The sequence below is a fragment of the Adiantum capillus-veneris genome, chromosome 2, assembly GCF_014529385.1.
Source record: "Adiantum capillus-veneris isolate H3 chromosome 2, ASM1452938v2, whole genome shotgun sequence".
NCBI classification, from domain to species: domain Eukaryota; kingdom Viridiplantae; phylum Streptophyta; class Polypodiopsida; order Polypodiales; family Pteridaceae; genus Adiantum; species Adiantum capillus-veneris.
In genome coordinates this window covers 136,661,245-136,679,985 of record NC_140932.1, presented here as the reverse complement: position 1 = coordinate 136,679,985, position 18,741 = coordinate 136,661,245, and the positions used below count along the sequence as shown (strand labels likewise).

At 41.9% G+C, this 18,741-nt stretch overlaps 1 protein-coding gene across 1 annotated transcript; it reads left to right on the top strand.

The window, feature by feature from the left end:
* The first annotated feature begins 461 nt into the window (after positions 1-461).
* Positions 462-3,870, top strand: LOC147463710 (UDP-glycosyltransferase 85A4-like). The gene is made up of 2 exons (XM_086490396.1): positions 462-1,076; positions 2,563-3,870. Exons 1-2 carry the CDS (start codon positions 608-610, stop codon positions 3,537-3,539), a joined length of 1,446 nt encoding a protein of 481 aa, XP_086346522.1. The 5' UTR covers positions 462-607; the 3' UTR covers positions 3,540-3,870.
* Positions 3,871-18,741: the final 14,871 nt, after the last annotated feature.

The following is an 18,741-nucleotide window of genomic DNA, read 5'->3' as shown; positions in this document are numbered from 1 at the left end:
GCTTTTTTTTTTGTTTTTTGAGAAAGGTAGAAATATATTAAGTAAAGGATGAAAAGAGATACAAAGTTCCATGTGCGTATACCCAGTACAAAAGAGTTACGGTGCGTATATCCCAGTGCAAAAGAGTTACAGAGACACAGAGCCTCTTTCATCTTGAGTCCAGACTCCAAAAGGGTTGTAAAGCTTGTTTTCTTTTGGACACCTCTTCTATTCGGTATTGCAAAATGGCACCACTCATTGGCTAGTTATAAGTCTTTTGACGGTCAAAGTGATCATGAGAGGAATCTCTCTCTCTCTCTCTCTCTCTCTCTCTCTCCTGCAGTCTGGAGTACCATCGTTTGATAATTGATTGATGAACATGCAGAGGTATCATGCCTTCGTAATGGGGTGACCGAAGGAGTGACGAAAATATAGCTCGAGCATAGATAGCCTCTTATTATCCATCGATAAAGTGGAAGAAGGCTGGCCATTGACTCCTCCTCGGTTCCTTCTCTCTCTCTCTCTCTCTCTCTCTCTCTCTTCGTTTTCTTCTTGATCGGCTCTGAGCGGCTGCCTCTCCTCTCCCTCAAGAGTGTGTGTGTGTGTCTGTGTGAGAGAGAGATAGAGAATGGATGGGCAGCCTCACGCGGTGCTGTTGCCCGGCCCAGGGCTGGGGCACGTGAATGGAATGGCGCTGCTGGCCAAGGCTCTACTCTCTGTCGGCTTCCGTGTGACCATGGCCTTCTTTGAGCGTTCCTACCGGACGCATGCGAGTAAAGGGCGTCTGACCAAGCTGTGTGATTCCGTCCGGGTGGAGGTGGTGGAGGACGACCTGCCGCCGCCGGACTCCTTCGTCGACCTCTTTCGGGTCACTTCCTCCATGCCTCGCAACCTGCTTCTGCTCTTCAACTCCCTCTCCACCCAACAGCAGCCCGCCACGTGCCTTGTCTCTGACAGTATCATGGCCTGGACTCAACATGTAGCCGATGAGCTGGGCATTCCTCGCGTGGAGTACTGGACCGCCTCGGCTACCGCTTATACCGCCTCCCTGGCAGTCCCCGACCTTATCCGCCAAGGCTATGTAGGCTCCCACACTGGTATGTCTTATCCTTCGCTTTTCAAGCGATAACCCTAGATGAGTATTCCATTTTAATGCTCACTAGAAGTTTTGGGCAGATTCTCACAATAATTCTCACATTGTGACTTACCTCAACATCATGAGCTTCTGCTCGGGAGGCACCGCATACCTAGCTAGGTACGATTGGGGGCAGGGGACCGCCGGCCGGAAGCTCATGATGTTATGCGTTAGATGAAAAACACAGAAAAAGACTCCATTTTCCTACATGAGGAAATGTCCAAATCTTTTTGTGACTATGTAGGCTCTAATTCATCTAAAGATGAAAACTTAAAGATCCCCCCAAATAATTATTCGCCTAGAAACGAAAAAATCAAGACAAATAATAGAGCATTGAAAGGGGAAGGAATCTTACAACATGCCAATCCGTTCTATGTTTTAATTTTTTCTACAGTTTCCTTTAGACTTCAATCTAGCTTTTTAATGAATTTTCCAAGAATAGAACCATTAGAACCAATAGTTTTCAAAATTTTCTCAAGTGTCCTAGCCTTTGGGCTCATCATAAAAAATGTCCGCCTTCTATATTTCACAATTTGATTGATTTGATTAGGGACTTTTAATTAGAAAATTTGGTCGAGGCAAATTCGTGATTTTGAATGGGATAATCAAAAGTTGAATGATCACTTTTATAAAGTGAGATTAAAAAAGAGTATATTGGCAATTGTAAGTTTACATCTACGATGCATTCAGAGCTAGTACCTTCTTGTGGCTTCGGGCCTCTTCACATGGAGGGCCAAATGTGCACATTAGGGGCCTCTGGTGACCACATGTCCTAGCCACACATAGAGTTCCTTTCTGCCACTGATGACCGCCGGTGACTAAAAATGACATTGAACAAAACTAATGTTTGAAGTTGAGCATGAAGATTTCCTCATGTGTGTTGAAGTCCTTTTTGAGTGTCGGATGTTTAAAATGGTCAGTGGTCTTTAATGACCCATTTTTGTGAGTCATTTTCTACGTGGAAACAGCCCTTTGACGAGTCGCAAAATGACACAATTGAAATTGCTAATTGAGGATTTTAGTAGGAGCCATGTGCTACTCCCTTGGTTAGGACTCAACTTACTATCATGTTCATTTTTATAATGTAGGTTCCAAAAAGAGTGAATTTAATATTAAAAATGTCTTATCATATTATTTAAGTACCCTGAAGACCGAACCACCTAGATCACCAGTGTTCAAGAAAAATCAATCTCTTAAGCATGCAAAATTTTCTACAGGGTAGATTCAAAGAGGAAAATTTTCGAAATAACCGGCATTTTTTGCAATTTAACTCTATTTTCTTAAATTTTCCAAGCGGATTTTTTTCCTTCTTTCCCTCCCTTCAACCGATTGTTTTGATTTTTCAACCGGTTGAAGGCTAAGTTGAGGCAATCTTTTCTTGAACACTGATCATAACAATGGTCCATGTATCCATTCCTTTGTTATTAACTTCAAGCTTGTACATCCAGGTGAAGTACCTAAGAGTTGGAAGAGCAAGGAGCCGGTGTTTTTGGATTGTGTACCTGGCCACACGAGCTTCCCCCTAGATGAGATACCAACAGACTTCCGCTATGTCTCAATGGAGGATCCTCTCCTACAAAGGTTTGTAGAAATGGCCAACCTTGCCAACAGATTTGATTGTCTGTTTATTCACTCAGTGATGGAACTAGAGTCCCATGCTTTTCAAGCTTTGCAACATGTAGCCCACCTTGAAGTCTATCCAATTGGTCCCTTGATAAACCAATCCATTGATGCCACTCTAACTAATCCTACCCTCTCTTGGCTTGACACCAAGGCCCCTGCATCTGTTATCTATGTGTCTTTTGGAAGCGCAAGTGTTCACACACGAGATGAGATTTTTGAGCTTGCATGTGGACTTGAATCTAGTGGTAAACCGTTTTTGTGGGTTGTTCGTTCGGATGGCCTCCCTCATGATGGTGCTCTTGCTGACATGGTTCCATCTGGCTTCCATGAACGCATTGTTGATAGGGGTATGATTGTACCTTGGGTATCCCAAATGGATGTCCTAGCCCATCCTGCTGTGGGTGGCTTCCTTTCACATTGTGGATGGAACTCTACTCTTGAGAGCTTGTGGATGGGAGTTCCATTACTTACTTGCCCAATACGAGCAGACCAACCCATCAATAGTAGGCTTATTGTAAAGGAATGGGGTGTGGGTATAGAGCTTCATAGCTCTACTGAGGAAGGGAAACCTTCTAGACATGATATTGAGGTTGGCATTAACATGCTCTTGGATGAAGACTCTGGATGTCTTGTTAGAACAAAGGCAAAAGAATTCAAATCAATGCTACGGAAATCTCCTTTTCCCGGTGGTCAATCGCACACAAAATTAATATACTTTGCATCGAAAATGAAGAAGCTTTGCGTATCAAAAAATCAAGCGGCATTCAAACAGCAACCGCATTGCGATCAACTAGAAGATTGAGTTTATCTTCATAAGGAAAAAACCTCATAGACAATGCATAGTTTGGATAACTTTTTTTTTGAGGTTTTTCCATGTACACGCATATTTTTTTTTGAGTAGAATCAAAATTTTTAGCTCACATTTTATAAAACCAATCACTCCACCCAACCTAATTAGTAGACAACCAAAGCCACTCTTATAGGCAGGGAAAGAGAGAGAGAGAGAGAGGGAGAAGAAGCCCATTCTCATTTTGTACTTAATTTAGAAGTGTGGGAGTGTCAGATCTTAAACTACACCACATTTCCTTGCTTGGCAATGACAGGGTCTCTTTCATTTCATGTGGAAAATGAAATGTGTGCACATTTACAACTTGAATACAACTTTAGTGATAGTAAATCATGCTCTCTCAAACAAATTTATCATTCTCTGATTTCCTCTATTGTCTTGAATATTCAAGTATGTGCAATTGTTCTAAGTAGAGTAAGAGCAAACCATTCTTCCACTAAGCAATCAAAGCTTGTTCCATATCATGCTTGAGTTTGAGTTGTGCAGATTGATGAGAGAGGAAATTCAATTGTGCTAAAGTTTATATGTTTGGGTGGAATCTATCAGATCGGTGTCGAAAGCTCACACAACGTACGTACGCACTTACCCCTTACTCTATCTTCATCTTATGATAGTCAATGGACATTTTAAATGAGATAATGTGTGTGTGTGTGTGGGGCTACCGCAATATGTCTATCCTATTATCTTTCAGAGTATGAGTGTGAATGTGGCTACCACAATATGTCTATCCTATTATCTTTAAGAGTATGAGTGTTGAATGTACCAACTTCTGTATATGAACATATCAATGCACAGCAGTGAGGTACATGACCACAAATTATGTTAATTTCTTGTCTATAGTAATGTTCAACCCGAACGAGAATTAATAGTAGGTTTTAAGATGAATTTAGGCAATTTGGTCTTAGGCTTCAAACTTTTAGGACCTAGTTTTTACTGCATGTCACAAAATAGTCTAGTCAAACAATCATCTCAACATTTGCTAGTATAAGAGGATTGTAGAAACTATTTGGGAAAATTACAACAATACCCTTGAAATTTCTGAAAATCCCCAAAATACCTCTTTTCTATCTTTATCTAAATTGCTTCCATTTTCACATAACTGATACTTTGCAACACTAAGAATACATTCCTTAACCTGTTTTAGAAAAAATTATAACCATTGAGGCAAGAAATATAAAATTTTCATGTGAAAATAATTTGTTATTTTATCTTGTGTCCAAAAGACCCCAAAAACCTCCATTCTAACATGCCAAATCACTTGCAGTTCACAATTGTTTTTACCAAAAGTTCTAACATGTAATGTATTGACGGATGTTTTTAAAAAATTTGAGGGGTATTTTTGAAATTTTGACAAAATTTAACAATATTTAGAATTTTGGTAAATATCAAGGGTATATTGGGAGGATTTGTCCAAATTTGAGGAGCGTTATAAGGATTTTTCCATAGATTTTAAAAATTTCCATAAATTTGAGGGGTATTTCGGTAACTTTTCCTAATTTTATTTTATTTTGCCATGTTAAACTTTACTTATCCTCATAACTCGAAGGTTTTGGATTTGGAATTACTACAATGGAATGAGCTTTATGTAGGTGTGATCGTTACACAAAGCATAGAACAATATTACACCCACGTCTTAGGTCAAAAAAGCAAAATTACGACGTATCCATGAGCTCAATTTAGAAAAGTTATGTCAATTTTTTTTTAATCGATAGCATTTTCGAATGAAACGTAGATGGAAAGACGTTTGTTGATAGTCTGATATTAAGATTTTTTCATAGATGAAAGTCAAATGATGTCACGGGTGTGAAATAGAAAATATGTTGTCCTGTGGCTTCTTCATTTAATTGAGTTTTGCTTATTAATGAGATGTTTATCTTGAAATACTGAGTGCCCCAGCAATTAGAAGTTTCTCAAGATTCTTTTCACACATTTTCATTCATAATTTGAGCATTATTTTTCCATAGAAATTGTTCTTTTAGACCTTAAGGATAATTATGATCTATAGAACCATTCAAAAATCTCTTCAATAACAAGAGTGGTTCAAAATAACAAAGTGCAAAACCTTGCTATAAGATTGTGTGCAGTTGGACAATCTATAATACTACACAGATAGTGAGCTACTTGAACATGTTCATTATAGGACTCTATTCCACTTGAGATCACATATATATGTCTCTTTAAGCCCAAAGTATGGGATGAGGATGACTTATGTAAGCAACTTGCAGATTTATGATTTTGGAGCTTTCAACTTTGATGAGAGATTTCCTCCCCAAGGTCAATGCAAGAAATATACAATTTACACCTTTCATTAATATAACAGTTTCAATACACATCAAAGTGTAGAGGCAATATGTAAAGAAGAGAATTCTCACTCCTAACTTAGCATGGAGTTTAAACCATGGGCCCGACTACACCTAGAGGTCCCTAGTGATTAGTGCTACCCCTAAATGTGTTTGAACAAAAGCATACTTAGAAAATGACCAAGTGGAAGGTGAATTTATGTTTACATCACATTTAGAGAGAGAGAGAGAGAGAGAGAGAGAGAGAGAGAGAGAGTGTATTGGACGATGAAATAGAGTGCATAGATGGACATAAAAGAATGTTTAAGAGAACCTTTCAACTCCCCAACTAAAATGAAACTCTCAAGATCATGAATTTATGCTATAAAAATTGAGAACATCATAACCTTAAACCATAAAATGATTTGTAAGAGCATTGCGCTCTTTGTAGGATCCATTGGTTCGGAGGGTTTGGCTTGATTCTTAGCATTTTGGGAGATACAGTCAATATATTGTATCCACATGACATAGGAGAAGAGCATGATTTTTAACATGACAACGTCGTACACTTCTCTAAAAAGCCCATGCATGCCTATGCAAATGCGTAATCTCCCTACATGGAATGCAAATGAAAGTAGAGAGAGAAAGAAATGCGCTATGGAGTTTAGAGATTCTTACTATAATCAAGGAGTAGCTCTTAGTGATAAAAAGGCTTCTTTCTTTGCCGCAAGACACTACAAGAGGTTGTGTGCTCTTGTGACGCTGTTAGCGACGGAAATACACTGGGTTTTTATAACCTCCGGCGTCGCTACGAGAGCGTTGCTATAGGCGTCGCTATATGCATCGCTAAATAGCGACGCTCATAGCGACGTTTACACAGAAGTCTATAGCGACGCTACAGAGCCATAAATAGCGACGGTTATAGCGACGCCCGAGAGAAATTTTTTTTGGTGACAGGGCATTGAATGCCCTGCCACCCATCAACCATATTGTACTTGATTCACTTTTTAAAAAAAGTGCAAGGGTAGATAATAGACCCAAAATAGTCACCCACAAGATGCATTGTTTGCAAAATTGACAAGCGTAAAATTGACAATTGTACACATCATAGGCAAAATGAATTGATTGGCAAATGTAATAATGACAATTGTACAACATCATAGGCATAAAGAATTGATTGACAAAATGAACTGCGGTGACAAATGTAATAATATACATGGTTCAAAAAGACGTATAAAATCCGTCTCATGATACATAAGCTATGAGAAACCCTAAACTAATGCTATCTAGCTACGACTAAACTGACGTCGTCTAGTCAGACGTCTCATCGCGTCCAAGCGGCGTATCTGTCGGATTCTGCAAAAAAAGACAATAAGACAGCTTTCAATAAGTATAAACATATAACGACATTTATAAAATAATACAAAAAATAGAAAAGAGTAAACCCTAATACTAACCATGCCGTCGCGAGAACTGAGAATGTCCATCGGGGCGTTTAAGCCCTTCCTGCCTGCGTACTCGCGCTCGTACGGTGTGGGATCACGTCCTGTCATCGACCACTGTCAAAACATACAAAGATTTCATTATGTTAGAATTAAAAAACTCATAAACCCTAAACTATCGAACATAAAGAGCAATGCAAAAACACTTACAAAATCGGCCTCAAATGATGCCCATCCACCGCTCCCCAAGTGGTGCGAGCTCCCTGCCTCTACTCGCGCTCTGGCTGCATCCTTTTGTTGCTTCCACTTGTCGGGATTCTCGCGCGCTACTTTCTTCGCATTCTTCCAATCTTCTTTGGCCAGCCAATCTGGCCTGTTCCACCCATGCTTGATTGCTTTTTGCACTTCGGAACGCTTGTGTTTGCAGTATTCGCGCATTCGAATCTTCATCAGGTCTTCATTGAAGCGCTGATCCCGTGTTGGAACGGGAAACTCATCATGAAGTATGCTGATGACTCTGGCTTTTAAATCACTTGGTACTTCACTCCATTTGTTTAGTATGTAGTGTCTAAACAGCTGAGAGCAAAGACCACGCATACGCGAGATCACCTTCTTGCCGTCATCATCCATGATGATGCCGCCGCTGAAGTCGACGGAGTAAGGCAAGCCCTCTGGCCGGTGACGCGTGAACCTGGGAGTCCCGGCAGGGGTCTCTAGCGGCGTGTCTATGGGGGTACGGACGTCAGGTGTCTCCACCGGCGTCTGGGCCCCGAAGCGAGGAGTGTCGAGTGGGGTGGCTCCTGGCGGAGTAGGTAGAGGTGTGTAGCTGCTAGGAACAGTCAGCCGTGCAAAACCTGGCGTAGATGGCGATGCTGTGGCTGGTGTGGGGGCGAGCAAAGAAGGGGAGGGTAAAGAGCCTCGTCGAACACGAGGCGGTGTGGAGGCATCGACGGTGGAATCCCCACAACAACCGCCACCGCCACCACTAGAGCGCCGGTGTCTAGACGAGTGTGAAGATCGTCTCGTCGACACCGAAGCTTCGGAACGCGCCGAATGCTCCGAAAGAGAGGGAGATGCGGATGGACTAGGAACGCGCGATGATGCGCCAGAGCGATGACGCTCCACGTACCACTGTCTTTGCTGCGGTGACAAAGAAAAAAGAAACTCCTCATCATCCATACCTGCATTAAACACACGAATATTTAAACTTAATATTGAATGAATAGAGTAGACAATGACGCAAAGACCATTAAATACAATGACGTAATGACGCATATAAATACAATGACGCAATGAATTGAGTGATAGAAGAGGCAAGTCGAAAACTCAGAATTTTCAATCAAAAGATGTGAGCGCGAGGAGAAAAGAGTGTTATACACCATGGAAGGTACTTAGAGAGCCAGAGCTTTTACAACACGGAGCAAAATTGTTCAAATACAATATTTGTGGCTTTAAGAGATCTCTCTCTCATCCTCGCATAACTCAGCATAACTTCCTGTATCTATATAGAGCTCTCCGTTTAAACACATATCCTCTGTTTCATTTTGTAGCTCCTCTGCATGCACCCCATATAGAGTAGTAGCATATTGATGCTCGTCTGGCACCACCGCAGCGGCTTCTGATTGAGCATCTTCTCTGATCTCCTCCATTGATGCCGTTGTGATTGGCACATGGTAGCCTTCATACGTCCTTGCACTACGAGGGGCTACCTCTATGACGTACCACCAGTTTGATGTAGACTTTGTAGGATGAAATATTACCTGCCAGAGCCACATAACTTACATGAGAGATTTCAAGCACATAACTTGTAAAAGGGGGATGTTAACTATTTACATACTTACTTGTTCACAATGCTCGGGTAGTACGAAAGTGTCTCTTAGGTCAGTCCATTTCTTAGTAGAATCCACCTCAAGAAAACCAGACTCTCCTCTACGCACAGTAGCGTTGCGACCCTCCATGATTATCTTGAACCATTGCACGTCGAACAAGTCGACAAAAAATCCTCTGTAATCGATCCTCAAAATCTCTCGTAGCGTGCCGAAGTAAGTGAGTTCCGCCACCACAGGATCTGCATCAGAGGAACGTCGTCGACTAGACTATTCAAATTTTGCCATGATTCCACAATCTTGAGTAAAACGCTTTTGTCGATCCGTTCCATCCTAAAATGTCGACCTTTACACCATGCTCCTATGAAAATCCATGGTGCTTTAGGGAGTTTTATCGATCCATCAGACGCTGTTTGCGGCCAATATTGCTCCATACGATCCACATTTCTAAGGTCAACTCTGGCTCCCAAAGTATCTTTCTTGCCGGTCAGATGGTCCCATAGTAGATTACCCACATTCTTGAATATGTGCATTGGATCGAGCAAGTGATTGATCATGAGTCGGGGCCAGTATGGTAACTCGTACCATAGAGATAGTCTCTTCATCCCTGGAGGCAATCCGTCATCGCACATCTCCTTCTGCTCTAACCATGCTTGTGCAGACATCCTTGGTGGCTCTCTTCCCAAAAATCCGTCGCGTAACACATGATTCTCTGGAAGATATGCTTGATGACCTTCGTAGATTTTCTTCTTCAGTGAGGGCGCCCTACGTGCATTCAGTCTAGGTCCACATGTGACACATGCTCTGTATCCACTTGTTTGAAGCCCTGCATGTATACACATGATAATAGATCAACTATAGGAAAAAACAAGATTTACAGTGTCTGAGTGAGGAGTGTCAATAGATCACCTGAGCATTCTGTTAGCCCGAGATAGTCATGCATGGTCCACATTAGAATGCCTCTGATCAAAGCATTCTGTCGTCCTGTGTGTCGGCTCATATCCACCACCTCTATGCCAATCCACAATTGTTGTAGCTCTTCCAATAGTGGACGAAGATACACATCCATATTCTCCACTTTATATCGCCCTAGCACAATCAAGCTTAGCCATAGGTGCCCCTTCTTCGTAGTCAACCACGGGGGAATGTTGTAGTTGACGATGACAACGGGCCATACACTGTAAGATGTTGATCTTTGACCAAATGGATTTACGCCATCCATAGCCAGGCCTAAGCGCAAATTTCGAGCTTCCCTGGCAAAATCCAACCATGTTCCATCTATATGTTTCCAGGCTGCGCAATCTGCAGGAATTCGTAGCACACCATCCGAAGATTTATTCTCCTCATGCCATGATGCTAGGGCGGCCATGGACTTACATTCGAAGAAATGCTTGATGCGAGGAAGCAGAGGAAAATGTCGCAAAACCTTTTGTGGAATTTTTGTCCCGTGGAGATCTACTCGATATCTTTCGAAATCACATTTCGGACACTTCTCCATGTCTATGTATTCCTCTCTGAAAAGAATGCAGTCATTAGGACAAGCGTGGATAGAATTGTAATCCATCCCCAAGTTTCGCAAAATCTTTCTTGCTTCATCTCGGGAATCTGGCATCACATTGTTAGCTGGTAGTATGTGCTCTTTAAGCAATCTACACAACATAAAAATACGATACAGTCGTGTAAAAATCTATCAGGTCATTATACATTTAGAGTTTTATTAAAGTAAACTAATTGTAATAGATTACCTGAAAAGCGCTGTGACGCTAGTGTCACTCTATCCAAACTTTGCCTGCATGTTGAGAAGAACCAGGAGTGCTTTCAATCTAGACATACGTGCTCCATTATACAATGGCGTATCGGCTTCACTTTTCATATCATCATAGATAAGCCTTTCTGAATCCATGATCGTCTCGATCATTTCATCAATCTCGGGCTCAAACATTGCCTCGTTGGGGGAATGTGCTCTGCATGATCATCACCCGAGCTGTCAGAGGCTACATCTTGTGGCCTCACATATGCTGCTTGACCAAAGCGCTTGCGAACACGTCTATTGGGTTGCAAGATTGCTGCTTGTTGGCCAGCGTCAGAGTCCGACGAGTTATAATTGGCAACAACTCGATCTATAATAGATGGATCGAACTCGCCAAATTCGCGAACGTGCTGCAAAGAAACACGTCTTGTCCGTCGCACAGCATGCTTGCATTGATTACAAGGACATAAGACCCTCATTGAGAGATAGGTGTTTCGGTAGGACGGTCCCACATCCTCGTCACTACTCATAATGAGGATAAAAATCTTATAACCTGGACAACAAATTTAATATTCTATTGGCATTCTTCGTCTTATCTCTCTCTCTCTCTCTCTCTCTCTCTCTCTCTCTCTCTCTCTCTCTCTCTCTCTCTCTCTCTACCTCACATTCTCTAGTCATGTCCAATCCCCGCACACCTCGGTCTAGAGGTGCACGGAGATCAGAACCACCGGGTTATAATCTCGTCTTTATTGGTCAATACCTATATTTGTGGGTACAAGAAATCTACAGACCCACGTCTACATGATACTGCATGTAGTGGACAAAACCCCTTTGCCTCTTCTCTAGCTGTAGCACTTCACAGCATCTTAACATCTTTTCACAGTAGATCTTTTCACTGTTCGTCTAACTCTAAACCCTAAACCGTAAGTAATTCTTGCGTGGACTCGATCTAATGTAAATAAGCGTAAATCTAACTAAAAATAAACCTAAATCTAATTTAACGTAAGTCTACACCTAACCTAATCTTTAACGTCTTTTGGGATAGTTTCCTACGACGTTGAAACTCTCTTCTTCTTGTGTGTGTGTGTGTGTTTGTGGGTAAACCTAAATAAACGTAAGTCTAATCTAATATAACATAAATCTAAATCTAACATAAATTATGTTATATTAAAAACAAAGAACTAAACTAACAGGGATTATAAGAACCTTAAAACTGATTTAACACATAATTTTTCACATAACTCGGCAAGAGTTGGCATTCTCATCACTAAAGATGTGAGAGTTAACTTCCGGCGGTGAAGCTGCCTCATCTCCATCCACATCTGACGACAGCAATTGGCCCTTTGGACCGTTCTTGCTCTTGTTACTAACTTTGAAGTTGCTGTTGAATGACTAGAGGTTGTCTAGATGGTCATTGTTGGGGATGTAGTGACTCTTGCCACCCTGAAGATCCACCTTCTTCCCTATCTTCTGAAGACATTTCACCAGTACTTTTGGATTGACAGAGCCCACCATGAGTGAAGGCAACAATACCCTATATTCCATTGAGGGCTTTCTTCACCCGCTTCATGCAGGCATCGCAGTCTATGGAGACCTAAATCTAATCTAATATAACGTAAATCTAAATCTAGCGTAAATAAACGTAAATCTAACTAAAAATAAACCTAAATCTAATTTAACGTAAGTCTACATCTAACCTAATCTTTAACGTCTTTTAGGATAGTTTCCTACGACGTTATAACTCTCTTCTTCTTGTGTGTGTGCGCGTGTGTGGATGTGTGTGCCAATAAAAAGAGATAAATGGTATAACCTTTCTATCACCCATGCCAAGTATGATTAATTGGTTATACCATTTCCCTCTTGAATAATAGGTCTTGAGTTCAACTCCTCGTCGGCTAGATCTTTAGGTCTTTTAATTTTAATTAGTTTCCTACGACGTTAAATTAGTTTCTCTCTCTTTCTCTCTCAATGTGTGTGCGGCTTTTTGTTTATGAATGTTTTCTCTCTCTTTTCCTCTCTCAATGTGTGCGTTTTTTGTTTATGCATGTTCTCTCTCTCTTTTCCTCTCTCAATGTGTGCGTTTTTTGTTTATGCATGCTCTCTCTCTCTTTTCCTCTCTCAATGTGTGTGTGCATTCTTTGTTTATGTATGTGTGTGTGCGTTTTTGTTTATGTTTGTACTCTTTCTCTCTCTCTCTCTCTCTCTCTCTCTCAAAAACACTATGTGTGTGTGTGTGTGTGAGAGAGAGAGAGAGACAGAGAGAGAAAGAGGGGAAGGGAACATGAGAGTGAGGAGAGGGAAGGAGCATACCTGGCTCTCCTTCCTCTCCTTGTGTGTGTGTGTGTGTGTGTGGAGAAGAAAGAGAGAGAGAGAGAGAGAGAGAGAGAGAGAGGGAGAGCGTTACCTGCTCCTTGCTTGAGGGCGCCGAAAAACTCAGATCTGAGATCTGAGTTTTTGGGCGCTCTCTGTTATTTTTTTTAGCCCAACCGTCGTCGCTATGAGCATCGCAAATTTACTTGTAAATTTGCGACGCTGGGATTTTTTTTTTTGAGCGTCGCTAATATGAATAGCCTCTTGTAGTGAGAGAGAAGAAATAAGATCTACATAGAGGTTCCACCATGAAGTTGATGGAGAGCTCAATCATGTGAAAGGATAAGAGAAGTAGGAGAGAGAAAGAGAGAGAGAGAGAGAGAGAGAGAGAGAGAGAGATCTTTCTAGTCCATGCAAACCACTAAAAACTATATACAAACACAATGAACTTCCTAGAACATACATCTCCTTGAGAAATAGAGAACGACACTACAAGAGGTTGTGTGCATTTGTGACGTTTTTAGCGACGAAAATACATTGTGTTTTTATACTCCCTGGCGTTGCTAATAGCGTCGATATGGAAACGTCGCTATGAGTGTCGCTATATAGCGATGCGCATAGCGACGACCATAGCGACGCTTACATGCTAGCTATAGCGACGTTCATAGCGACACTGCAGAGCCTTACATAGCAATGCCCGAAAGTAAAAAAATTTGGTGGCAGGGTATTCAACCATATTGAATGTTTGAATAATAGAGTAAACCTAAATGAATCCAAGATAAGCCCAGATTCACCTTTGAAAGAAAGTGCAAGCTTAAGTATAGACCCAAAGTAGTCACCCACAAGACAATATAACCATTAACTCCATCATCCATAGTATTGTTTGCAGAATAAAGATACAGAATAAAGATACAAAACTGATGAAAGTAAATCAATGACAATTGTACACATCATAGGCAAAATCACTTGATTGTTAAACTTTGCAAATGTAATAGTTACAACACCATTGTCATTATTGAGAAAATATACATGGTTTTCCAATAGTTACAAAAAGACGTATACACGTCATCTCATGATACATATGCTATGATAAAAGGAAACTAATGCTATCTAGCTACGGCTAGACTGACATCGTCTAATCAGACGTCTCATCACGTCCAAGCGGCATATCTGTCGGATTCTGCAAAAAAAAGGAAGTTTTCTGTAAGTATAAACATATAATTTACAAAACAATACAACAAATAGAAAAGAGTAAACCCTAATACTAACCATGCCGCCGCGAGAACTCAGAATGTCCATCAGGGCGTTTAAGCCCTTCCTGCCTACGTACTCGCGCTCGTACGGTGTGGGGTCACGTCCTATCGGCCACTGTCAAATTAAAATACAAAGAATCCATTATGTTAGAATTTAAAAACCCCTAAACCCTAAACTATCAAACCTAAAGAGCAATGAGAATTACGAAATCGGCCTCAAATGATGCCCACCCGCCACTTCGCAAGTGGTGTGAGCTCCCTGCCTCTACTCGCGCTTTGGCTGCATCCTTTTGTTGCTTCCACTTGTCAGGATTCTCGTGCGGTGCTTTCTTCGCATTCTTCCGATCTTCTTTGGCCAGCCAATCAGGTCTGTTCCACCCATGCTTTATTGCTTTTTGCACTTCAAAATGCTTGTGCTTGCAGTATTTGCGCATTCGAACCTTCATCAGGTCTTCATTGAAGAGATCATCCCGTGTTGAAACGGGAAACTCGTCATGCAGCATGCTGATGACTCTGTCTTTTAAATCACTTGGTACTTCACTCCAGGTGTTTAGTATGTAGTGTCTAAACACCTAAGAGCAAAGACTGCGCATGCGCGAGATCACCTTCATGCCTTCATCATCTAAGATGATGCCGCCACTGAAGTCGACGGAGTAAGGCAAGTCCTCTCGCAGGTGACGCGTGAACCAAGGTTTCTCGACAGGGGTCTCTATCGGCATGTCAATGGGGGTACGGATGTCAGGTGTCTCCACTGGAGTCTGGGCCCTGAAGCGAGGAGTGTCGACTTGGGTGCCTCCCGCGGGAGTAGGTACTGTTGTGTAGCTACTAGGAACAGCCGTCAGCCGTGCAAAACCTGGCGTACATAACAATGCCGTGGTTGGTATGGGGGCCGAAAAAGAAGGGGAAGGTAAAGAGCCTCGTCGAACACGAGACGGTGTCGAGGCATCGGCGGCGGCATCCCCACAACAATCGCCGCCGCCACCACTAGAGCATCGGTGCCTAGACGAGTGTGAAGATCTTCTCATCGACACCGAAGCTTCAGAGCGTGTTGAATGCTCTGAAACAGAGGGAGACGCTAAAGGAATAGGAACGCGTGATGGTTCTCCAGAGCGATGATGATCCTCGTACCACTGCCTCTGCTGGGTTGACAAAGAAGAAAGAAACTCATCATCCATACCTGCATTAAACACACGAACATGTAATCTTAATATTGAATGAATGGAGAAGAAAACATGGACAAGTAGAGAGAGAGAGAGAGAGAGAGAGAGAGAGAGAGAGAGAGAGAGAGAGAGAGAGAGAGAGAGAGAGAGAGAGAGAGAGGACTCATAAAGGGGGAGGGATTCCTGTGTAGAGAGATTTCGTTGAAGTTCTTGTGAATTTGTAAAAGCATTGCGTGCCGGGTGCGATGGAGACTGAAGTTGCAATCGCGAAGGTGATCCATCTCTGCTCATAGATGCTACTTGTCCCACCACTAGATCTAGTTGATCGGGTGAAAGAGACGCTAAGAAGTAGTAGTAGTGCTTCTTAGCATCTCTTTCACCCGATCAAATAGATCTAGCGGTGGAACGAGCAACATCTATGAGCAGAGATAGATTAATTCCTTTGCGATTGCAGCTTCAATTTCCATTGCACTATGAGTGCAGTGCTCGTTGTCCCTGCTTGTGAGAACATACCTAGAGCATACGTACCTAGAGTGGACGCAAAGACGATTAAATACAATGACGCAATGACGCATGTAGACGGGAATGGACAAAAAGCCACGTGAAAGCCAATGTTCAAATACAATATTTATGGCTTTAAGAGGTCTTTCTCTCATCCTCTCATAGCTCAGTATAACTTCTTATATCTATATAGAGCTCTCTGTTTAGACAGATGTCCTTCGTTTCATTTTATAGATCCTCTACATACACCCGATAGAGAGTAGCAGCTTGATGCTCGTCTGGCACCACCTCAGTGGCTTTTGACTGACCATCTTCTCCAATCTCCTCCATTGATGCTGTTGTGATTGGCACATGGTAGCCCTCATACGTCCGTGCACTACGAGGGGCTACCTCTATGACGTACCACCAGTTTGATGCAGACTTTGTAGGATGAAATATCACCTGCTAGAGCCACATAACTTACATGAGAGCTTCCAAGCACATGACTTCTAAAATTGGATGTTAACTATATACTTACTTGTTCACTATGCTTGAGTAGTACGAAAGTGTCTCTTAGGTCAGTCCATTTCTTAGTTGAATCCACCTCAAGGAAACCAGACTCTCCTCTACGCATAGTAGCGTTGTGACCCTCCATGATTATCTTGAACCATTGCACGTCAAACAAGTCAACAAAAAATCCTCTATAATCGATCCTCAAAATATCTTGTAGCGTGCCGAAGTGAGTGAGTTCCGCCACCACAGGATCTGCATCAGAGGACTGTCCTTGACTAGACTATCCAAATTTTTCCATGATTCCACAATTTGAGTAAAACGCTTTTTGTCGATCCGTTCCACCCTAAAATGTCGACCTTTACACCATGCTGTTGTGTATGACTTATACTGCAACCAACAAAGATTATGAGTGGCCGTTCAAACCGGTAAGCTTTCCTTCTTTAGTAAAACATGTTCGGAGTGAGTGCATTACACCAGTGGGGGTCCGCACAGATCAAATGGTCTCTTTTACTTTGTGTTCTTGGGCTCCTGTGAAAATCCATGGCACTTTAGGGAGTTTTATTGATCCACCGGATGCTGTCTGCGACCAATATTGCTCCATACGATCCACATTTCTAAGGTTAACCCTTGCTCCCATAGTATCTTTCTTACCGGTCAGATGCTCCCATAGCAGATTACCCTCATTCTTTAATATGTGCATTGGATCGAGCAAGTGATTGATCATGAGTCGGGGCCAATATGGTAACTTGTACCATAGAGAGAGTCTCTTCATCCCTGGGGGCAAACCGTCATCACACATCTCCTTCTGCTCTAACCATGCTTGTGCAGACATCCTCGGTGGATCTCTTCGCAAAAAGCCATCACGTAACACATGATTCTTTGGAAGATACTCTTGATGATCTTCGTGGATTTTCTTCTTCAATGAGGGTGCCCGACGTGCATTCAGTCTAGGTCCACATATGACACATGCTCTGTATCCGCTTGTTTGAGGCTCTGCATGTATACACATGACAATAGATAAGCTTGAGAAAAACCAAGATTTACAGTGTCTGAGTTTGAGTGTAAATCACCTGAGCATTCTGTTAGTCCGGGATAGTCATGCATGGTCCATATTAGAATGCCTTTGATCAAAGCATTTCGTCAACCTGTCTATCGGCTCATATCCACCACTTCTATGCCAATCCACAATTGTTGTAGCTCTTCCCATAGTGGACGAAGATACACATCCATATTCTTCACTTTATACCGCCGCGACACAATCAAGCTTAGCCATAGGTGCCCCTTATTGGTAGTCAACCACGGGGGAATGTTGTAGTTGACAATGACAACGGGCCATACACTATAAGATGTTGATCTTTGACCAAATGGATTTACGCCGCCATCCATAGCCAGGCCTAGGCGCAAATTTCTAGCTTCCTTGGCAAAATCCGACCATGTTTTGTCTATATGTTTCTAGGCTACATAATCTGCAGGAATCCGTAGCACACCATCCGAAGATTTATTCTCCTCATGCCATAATGCTAGGACGGCCATGGACTTACATTCAAAGAAATGCTTGATGTGAGGAAGCATAGGAAAACGTCACAAAACCTTTGTGAAATTTTTGTTCCGTGGACATATACTTGATATCTCTCGGAATCACATTTCGGACACTTCTCCATGTCTATATATTCCCCTATGAAAAGAATGCAGTCATTAGGACAAGCGTGAATTGAATTGTAATCCATCCCCAAGTTTCGTCAGATCTTTCTTGCTTCCTCTTTGGAATCTAGCATCACATTATCAGCTGGCATTATGTGCTCTTTGAGAAATCTACACAGTGAAAAAAATGTGGTACAATTGTGTAAGTAATCTATCATATCATCATACATCTAGAGTTTTTTATTAAAGTAAACGCATTGTAATAGATCACCTGAATAGCGCCAATAGCTAATGTCATAAAACCCTAATATCTACTTTCCCAAATTATTTTCTCATATTAAACTGATCATTTGATATAGGGAAAATACCAGGGGAGCAAAGGCTGGATATTGGAAAGGCTGTTAGATCGGTCTCAACCGGGGATCCAAAAGAGGGGAATTGGGGATCTAGATGGGGATGCCCTGCTAAAGAGCAAAGTACATCAATGGAGTTTAAAAGACCTC